This window comes from Theropithecus gelada, chromosome 7b (assembly GCF_003255815.1).
Source record: "Theropithecus gelada isolate Dixy chromosome 7b, Tgel_1.0, whole genome shotgun sequence".
NCBI lineage: Eukaryota > Metazoa > Chordata > Mammalia > Primates > Cercopithecidae > Theropithecus > Theropithecus gelada.
In genome coordinates, this window is record NC_037675.1 from 32,179,221 (window position 1) to 32,188,787 (window position 9,567).

At 36.2% G+C, this 9,567-nt stretch overlaps 1 protein-coding gene across 4 annotated transcripts in view; it reads right to left on the bottom strand.

Moving 5' to 3' along the window:
- HECTD1 (HECT domain E3 ubiquitin protein ligase 1) overlaps positions 1 to 9,567 on the bottom strand; it is a 110,825-nt gene that overhangs the window by 31,621 nt on the left and 69,637 nt on the right. For all 4 annotated transcript variants that reach the window (XM_025391531.1, XM_025391534.1, XM_025391532.1 and 1 more), the window contains 6 exons: positions 8,977 to 9,082; positions 6,029 to 6,163; positions 4,952 to 5,091; positions 4,347 to 4,670; positions 3,004 to 3,170; positions 2,733 to 2,909 (listed from right to left, as the gene is read on the bottom strand). In XM_025391531.1, the coding sequence (XP_025247316.1) occupies positions 2,733 to 2,909; positions 3,004 to 3,170; positions 4,347 to 4,670; positions 4,952 to 5,091; positions 6,029 to 6,163; positions 8,977 to 9,082 (1,049 nt within the window). The remainder of the gene's footprint in view (positions 1 to 2,732; positions 2,910 to 3,003; positions 3,171 to 4,346; positions 4,671 to 4,951; positions 5,092 to 6,028; positions 6,164 to 8,976; positions 9,083 to 9,567) is intronic.

Genomic DNA, 9,567 nt, shown 5'->3' on the forward strand with positions numbered 1-9,567 from the left:
ACTATTTCAGGGAAAAACATAAGACACAAAAAACATTTTTTTAAAACTATAACAAGCCTTTATAAAGTTCTTACCCACACATAAAAGGGGCCCAAGCTCACATACACACCCATCCACACACCCAGATGCCCACCCACACATACACCAAGTTCATATGTTTATGCTGGCACTCAGAGGGAAATAATATTGAATTACCTGTGGGGATTATCTGCATATGTGTTCTTTGAAAGGAAAAGTGACTGCCCCAAATCTACATAAGTAGCTTAGATGAGATTTTTCAATTGCCTCTATTGTTTTCTGTATGCTGAAATAATCTCTGAAGAACCAACATTTAACTATCTCTTCTGCTACACAGAAATGTGTGAGAAAAGAAGAAGGTTCAAAAACATAGCCCAATCTCAAATAAAAGTAACTTTTGTATTGTATTAATTGGCCCAAAAAACATACTCTCTCAACTCCTTCTATGCCGAAAAGATAGACAAAAAAAATAGAGTCAGTAATGACTAGCCATCATTAAAAATGGTTGGCTTAAGTATCTGAAAGCTAAGAACCCTCTCTGACATAGAGACTTAAAGGCATAACTTGATGGGAACGGTCATGTTGATTAGCCAAAACTAAATTTCTACATTTGTCAGATCAGCAAAAATAGGCCTTTCTTGAATGCTAAACCCTGAAATTTCTAGGCTACATGATTTCTGTTTTTCCCATCTGTGGCAGATAAAACAAAATAAAACAAACAAAAAAAAACACTCAAAATATTCAGATTTACATGTGAGCACTCTGTCATAAGGAGATGCCATACCTCACAGTTCAAATGTATTTTATAGATCAGTAACATTATACTGAAATGTAATTGCAACTTACTATGCAGCAAAAATGAATCAAGAAGAAAAATAACCTACAGTGTCTATTTACCTTTGTATAGGCAATTGCTTAAGTTACTCTGCTTTTAACATTTGTACTTCAATAAAATGCTTATGTATGGATAGGAATATCACAGTGCAAGATGCTGCTAGTCCAGGCACAAAGTATTAAAATTATTTTGTGAAGATTGGTGGTTGTATTAAAACTGTTGTGCCATTGTATCTTGGGGGAAAAAAAATATTCTAATTTCCCTATGCAATTGCTTCAGTTGACTCCATCCCGAGAAAAAAGAACTGCATTCACACGCCTCTAACTAGCCTCTTCTTCTCAAGTCACATACATCAAGGCCAAAACAATTACAGGAAACAGAATAACAACTTTTTAATAAGTATCATCAAGATGCCCAAAAAACAAGAAAATTTGAAATTTCTGAGTTGAATGGTACTACTGATGTCTCAACTATTACTGGTATTTATGAATTTTAGGTCACTGTAAACCTGTATGATTAAAATGATTTGCAATTAGGGCCTGATACTACATAAAAACATCTGGCAGTAAAATAATCCAAGAAATAGAATCTTAAAAGCAATATAATCAAAGGGTTTATTTGAATAAATAAATGTCTTTACCACATAACACATGAAATTAAATGTCAGTCATTCTCCTAAGTACTTAAAAGCAATATAATCAAAGGGTTTATTTGAATAAATGAATGTCTTTACCACATAACACATGAAATTAAATGTCAGTCATTCTCCTAAGTACTGTCACATTTATTCTAGCTCTTTAAATATGTGGTGTAAATTGCCGGGCGTGGTGGCTCATGCCTGTAATCCCAGCACTTTGGGAGGCCGAGGCGGGTGGATCACCTGAGGTCAGGAGATTGAGACCAGCCTGACCAACAGGGAGAAACCCCGTCTCTACTAAAAATACAAAATTAGCCGGGCATGGTGGCGCACGCTTGTAATCCTAGCTAGTTGGGAGACTGAGGCAAGAGAATCGCTTGAACCCGGGAGGCAGAGGTTGCAGTGAGCCGATATCACACCATTGCACTCCAGGGAACAAAAGCAAGACTCTCTCAAAAAAAAAAAAAAAAAAAAAAACAACAAATGTGCTATAAGTTGAGAATATAAACATTTTACTTTTTTAAATGCTAAAAACTGATACAAAATTGATGAAAACAAACCCACTGATGTTTAGGCAAATTATCTGCTAATAAATCAACCTTATAGTTTGAAGAAAACAATTTGCCACTATAATTGCTTTGAAGTTAATAGCAATAAGTGGATGACTTTGCTAAACTTTGCAGCATCAAAGAAACTCGATTCACATAGCAATATTTACAAAACATGATAAACTCCTCCCAAAAAAGCAGGTAGGCTGAGAAACATTTTGAAACAATAATAATCTACTAACAGATTAAGAGACGATGCGTTTTGTTCCATGCTTTATTAAAAAATAGTTAAGTAAAAATGCTAATCCTTTTTCTTCTACATGATTTATGATACCATAAAAATTATTGCATGATTCCTGTGACACTAACAAGATAAAGAAAAGCATAAGAAGTTAAAATAAAACTCACAGTAAGCTTGAAAATAAACTAGAGGGAAAAAAACCAGAAGTGTATCTTGAAGATACTCAACTTACACTAGGCTTGATCACTTCCAAAATATTACAAGTTTCTAGTCAAAACCCAAGAACTTAAAATTTTCCCTAATTTTCTTTACATTTTTTCCATTTACAATGTGGTATCAACAGTTCTTCTAAACAGTGCTCATACATTTATGCAATTTATAAATTATCTTGAAAGACACAAGAAAAAACTTAACTACCCATTTTGTACACAAATGTGCTGAGCACCTACTCACCATTGTGCAGTTCTCCTGTGACAGTGCCTTCTCCCTGTGGGCTGCCATCCTGATCTCGCCATTTCCAATCCAAGCCTCTGATAACACGAGCTCCTGGAACCATGTATTTCAGAACCTGGGAGCGTACTAGACGTCTCTGCCGTCTAAGATTAGCTTCTGCTTCTTTAGCTGCTTTCCCTTTTAGGCAGAAATTGGAGAAATAAAAACCAAAACACTTTTTACAAAAGTAATTGTTTCAGTAAGTTAGAAAAGTCTCCTATCATCTCTTTACCTAGCTGATCTTCACATACTCCATTTACAGTGCCATAAAGTTCAAATCCAGATAGTGAGAGGTAGTGTGTCTGTCCACTGGCATTTTTCCCCATCTGTTTAATTCTCACATGTCTCCACCCTTGTTTCTCATCCTTTGGTGGATCAAGAGGCCAAGTTGCAGTTGACCTGTTAATATGTTAGAGAAAAAATTATGTAATATTTTAAAACAGATGAAAAAGAAATTCAAGATGGGGAAGATTTTTTATATAACAGAGACCTGTAGAAAAAATACACTAACTTTCATATTCACTCAACAGTTCATTACAAGAATCAAGAAATCAAGGGAAAAAAAGTAGTCAAGAAAACAAGTTAAAAATGAAACGCTTAAATGTACGCTATTGATTTGACTCATAACATTAATGATTTATGATTAATATAATTCAAAGATAAAGACAAAACGATGGGTGCAGTGGTGTGCCCCTGTTGTCTCAGCTACTTGGGTGGCTGAGGTGAGGGGAATCACTTGAGGCCAGGAGTTAGAAAGCAGCCAACATAAAAAGACCCCATTCTCTTCACACACAAAAAAGAAAAAAGAAAAAAAAAAGTTTACAAAGAGTAGGAGAAATTCTCTTATGATGGAAAAAAGGACTTAAAAACGTTTTTTGCAAAGTTTTAAATAACGTATTAATATTTTGTCTTTAAAGCATGAAAAAGGGGTAAAAACATCACCTATTAATCCTAATGTTAAGAAGCTCCTCTCATACCATATCAAATGCCAAAAGCAATTTAAGTATATAATCTACTCCTTGATATGTGCCAAAATGTATAAATAAAATTTAGTATAACTAATATTTTAGAAGTTACTGACTTGTCTTTTAAAAACTAATTCAATACATAAAATTTAAGGATAGATAAAAATAAAAACATTTTAAGTCAGCCTTAATTCTACAACCAGCAATAGCCACTGCTAATATGTTGAACATTCCAAAGTATTACGTGATTATATGGAGTTGATGGAAAGCTTATTTCACTTGTGTCCATTAGTGTGCTGTGTGTGTGTGTGTGTGTGTGTATGTATATATAGCTATATACCAATTTTTAAAATATTCATAGCTTCTCAGCCTTTTGGCTAAGATCCAGTGTAAAATACTCAGCTCAGTTTTCTACTATTTAATCTAAACCTTTTGACAAAGTTTTAGTAAAGTTTCAAACTTTTAATGCCTGAAGTATCAAGTGATTTGTTTTTAGAAGGAAAATTTTGCTTCAATATTTCACAAAGAAGAGAGCTCTAGAGTATAAAATTATAAAAATAAACAAAGCTCTTTAGTGAGTTTTCCAATTTGCAAAGACTCCTCAACTAACCCTGGTTCATTGAGACTGCAGTCATCAACATGGGTATACAAAGAAGTCCAGTTCTGTCCATCTTTGGATACCTGGAAAACCCAATTTCTCAGTGCAGACCTTCCATAACCACGAGCATGACGAAGTGTATATGCTGATGGTATCACCCAGAGACCCAGATCTATGGCAAACCAGGCATTCTTATCATCATTGCTATGACAATTTAAAGCTGAATTATCACGACTTAGTATGTCTTCTAAGCGGCCATAAGGTAGATTTCTTCCTTCTGATGACGTTACTACTACAAGTCCATAGGCAGCTGGATTTACCCATTCATAAGCAGTTCTATACAAAAATAAAGAAAAATTAGCAAATAACAATGTTAAGATAATTGCATTTGCAGAAGGTTTTAAATATAAAAGTATATTAAGTACAATTCTAGAATTAGCAATTTAGACATTTTTTTCCTCATAAAAAGTAATTTGGATAATCTTAACTTCTACCTACAAGGCAAACTTCCTTAAACCACAGAATATTCAGAGTGTTAACAATTTTATTCTACTTCCTACAATTCTTTTACCAAGTGAATATGGTCACTCAAGCTTAAAGTAGAATGACTGACTTACTTTGCATTTGTTCCAATCCAGTAAATGATTCCATTTTCATCAAAATCATGCTGGTGCCGAAATATAAAATTTTGTCCTTCTCTTAATTTTCGAACAAAAACAAATGAAGATCGGTCAAAATCATACCACTGTTTTGCGACCTAAACCAAAGAAAACATGAAAGACAGTCACCTTAATAATGCTGTTTTCAAGCATGTTACCTACTTTTTTCCTATACCTTTAATGTGAATTGTTTTCTTTTATTATCACAAATGCTCATTTAGGCTGGGAGCGGTGGCTCACACCTATAATCCCAGCACTTTGGGAGGCCGAGGTGGGTGGATCATGAGGTCAAGAGATGGAGACCATCCTGGCCAAAATGGTGAAACCCCGTCTCTACTAAAAACACAAAAATTAGCCAAGCATGGTGGCGGGCACCTGTAGTCCCAGCTACTCGGGAGGCTGAGGCAGGAGAATCACTTGAACCTGGGAGGCGGAGGTTGCAGTGAGCCGAGATTGTGCCACTGCACTCCAGCCTGGCAACAGAGTGAGACTCCGTCTCAAAACAAAACAACAACAACAACAACAACAAAAAACAAACAAAAAACCACAAATGTTCATTTAAAAATATGCAAAAAATATAAAGAAAAATAAAAAGTCCCACAACCAAAGCACCTTGCTATTAATAATCACAGAGTATTTCTTTAGTTTATTATTCCAATGGATAGGATAAAACAAATTCTTGATCATACTGTACAAAAACATTTTTCAGTTATCATTAGTCTTTATACATTTTTATGGCCATATGATATTCAAATTAACAGAAATAATTATACACAATTGTCAATTAAATTTAAATTTTTAATATGAATTATCTATTTAACATTAATTCATTGATTTGAATTAAGGTTTTTGTTTAGTATTTCAATATTACAAAATTATAATAAACATCTTCATGTAGAAATCAGTTCTAAAATGGAATTACTGGGCCAAACTGTATTACCATAACTCTGGATACATACTTCCCAAATTACTGTTCTAAAAGGCTAAACCACAGCTCAGAATGCCTATTTCACCATGCCCTTGCCAGAAACTCACCATTTTCAAAAGGTACTGTTCCAGAGATTCGACTGTAGCCAAAGGTTCCATCTTCAACATTCTGCCAGTCCTGTCAATCAATGCAGTTTCACCAGGTGCACGTTCCAACCGAAATCGTAATCTCCTTGTAAGTATCTACACAAAAACGATCAAAATACTTTGGAAAACGTCTTGGTTTTTGTCTCAGAGTTGTAAAAAATGATACACCCTAAAACAACTGCGATGTATGAAGTATAAACATAATGGAACTATGAACAAATGTCTGTTTTCTATTAAAGATTCTTTTTTTTTTTTTTTTTTTTTTTTGAGATGGAGTCTCGCTCCTGTTGCCCAGGCTAGAGTGCAGTGGATTGATCTTGGCTTACTGCAACCTCTGCCTCCCGGCTTCAAGCGATTCTCCTACCTCAGCCACCCAAGTAGCTCGGATTACATGCCACCACCCTGGCTAATTTTTGCATTCTTAGTAGAGACAGGTTTCACTATGTTGGCCAGGCTGGTCTCAAACTCTTGACCTCAGGTGATCCGCCCACGCTGGCCTCCCAAACTGCTGGGTTTACAGGCGTGAGACACCATGCCCAGCCTATTTAACATTCTTTAGGCCAGGCATGGTGGTTCAGACCTGTAATCCTAGCACTTTGGGAGTCTGAGGCAAGAGGATCAATTGCTTGTGCCTAGGAGTTCAAGACCAGCCTGGGCAACACAGTGAGACCTCATCTCTACATATTAAAACAAACAAACAAAAAATTAGCCGGGCATGCATGCCTGTAGTTCCAAGTATTGGGGAGGCTAAGGTGGGAAGATCAACTGAGCCTGGGACACAGAGGGTGCAGCGAGCCAAGATCATGACACTGCACTCCAAAAAACAATGCTACAGGAAAAGATTCTTTTATAAAAAGGCCACTGAGTAAGTTACAGTGGCTATCAAGAAAAAGATAGTTAACTTCCTAGAATTTCTAAACAACTTCAAATACGCAACAATTTAAACAAACTTATAAAACTTTTTAACCAAAGTGACTTATAACTCACAATTTTCCAGGTAAGTTTTTGAAAAGTAGCTAATTGGCTTACTCCGCTAGAATATATTCTACAGGATAAGTATCCCTAATCTAAAAATCCGGAATCTTGAAAAGCTCCAAAATCTGAAACTTTCTGAGCACTGACATGATGCTCAAAGGAATGTTCACTGGAGCATTTCAGATTTTGGACTAGGAATGCTGAATCGGTAAGTATAATACAAATATTACAAAATCCAAAACACTTCTCGTTCCAAGCATTTTGGATAAAGAATACTCAACCTGTATGATCAAAGGCTAATAAACTTTAAGAGATGCAAAATAGTTTTTAATCCAATACATTTTAGTAAGCAACAAGCACAGGACTAGCAATTTTAGGTAGTTTCATTTCTGTACAAATCTTAACTAATTCCTATAAAAACAATTAAAGATTTGTATGTGCATTTTGGTAGTTTTAGACAGCAAAATCACCAGAGAGCACATTCCTGGCCTTCCTCTCTTTGGATCTTGCACAATCTCCTGAAGTGAAAAATGCGTAATAAAAGGCATTGGTGCACTGTCTTTGAGACTTATCTCCAACTCATCCACTTACCAGAAACAAAGCTTAAAAACGATGGACCAAACAGTCCCCCTTACCCCGGTTATTCTGTCTGAAACAAAACACAAAGTAGCCCTCTACATCTTTTACATATAGAATATCAGGTGCAACTACTGCACTGTAAAACTCCCTAGATAAGCACTCCAGTTTGGGAGTCTACTGGCACTGGTTAACAGTACTGGGTTCTCAGAGGTATGGCAAGTTTTGTTAGCTTTGCATTGCTTTGGCATATATAGATCCTCAGTCACTCATTGAAGGCTATTATTTAAAAGAAACTATTCCATTCAGTAGAATGCAGAACAAAATTCAAAGCAGAAGGCCTTGCTAGGAAACTCTTAAGAAACCCACAAAAAAAGTGAAAAAAGTTCTGGGCTAGGATATTAGTAAAATGTATTGTTTGTTTGCCTCTAGATCCCAGCTACTAAAGAAAAGAATAAATGAATGAATGAGAATATAAGTAGGAAGTTACATATTATATACAGAGATATATATATATGGGGAGGAGGAGGGAAGGAAAAGAAACAGGCTATGAAACCATGTGGCTGACAGGACTAGTGAAGACTTGGGCAATCTGACTCTAACCACTGACATCAAGAAAGACCTGAAAAAAATTGTGCTTAAAACATCTTGACGTTTTTTCTTATGTTTACAATATAGAGATAAGGAAGGGACTTCCCATGGTCTGAATGTCTGTGTCCCCGCAAAATTCACGTGTTAAAACTTAATCCCCAGTGCAGTGATGTTGGATGGCAGAACTTTTGGGAGGGCTCTGCCCTCATGAATGGGATTAGTGTCCTTTTAAAAGAAGCCTGAGAGATCTTGTTCATCCCTTCTACCACGTGAGGACACAGCTAGAAGGTTCCATCTAAGAGGAATAGGCCCTCACCAGACACCAAATCTGCTGGCACCTTGATCTTGGACTTCCCTGCTGCCAGAATTGTGAGCAATTAATTTCTGTTTATTAAGTTCACAGGAATTTTGTTACAGCAGCCCAAATGGACTAAGACAGAACTGACTCACAATTGTAGAATAAGAGGAACCCTTTTCTCAGCTTTTTCCACTGATATAATATCTTTTGCCACTTATGATCTACGAAATATAATTCTTTTAACAAATATTAAATGAATAAATGCATCATTTCCCAGTGATTTGATCAAACAAAACAGATTTCAAGTCATTAAGATCAATCGAATGGCATATAAGCTAAAATCTTTAAAGATTAAGTGAATCATTTTTATTTTAATCCAACGTGAAAGAAAATAATTTTTTTAAAGAAAAGTGTCACACTGTTCCTAGATGCATTCAGCAATACTAGCTACTACATTTTTTATGGTTACCTGGAGGTTATATGTGGATCCTGGTGTATCATACAAATGGAGAGGTAGGCGTTCAATAGATTCTAGTACAGCTATTAACTTTCGAATTAATGCAACTGCTGGTCGACTGTGAAGAAATAATTATTATTAAGAGCTTTTGTATAACTACATGTAAATGTTCATGCAGAAAATATAGTAATCAACTTCACTATATACCCCTACTTTTTCATGACTACAAAGTTTAATTTTTGTATTAGATTATGTCTGAGTAGAGATACTCTCACAACTCAATTTCCTTCACTTAAGAATAAAACGCGGCCGGGCGCGGTGGCTCAAGCCTGTAATCCCAGCACTTTGGGAGGCCGAGATGGGCGGATCACGAGGTCAGGAGTTCGAGACCATCCTGGCTAACACGGTGAAACCCCGTCTCTACTAAAAAATACGAAAAACTAGCCGGGCGAGGTGGCAGGCGCCTGTAGTCCCGGCTACTCGGGAGGCTGAGGCAGGAGAATGGCGTAAAAACCCGGGAGGCGGAGCTTGCAGTGAGCTGAGATCCGGCCACTGCACTCCAGCCTGGGCGACACAGCGAGACTCCGTCTCAAAAAAAAAAAA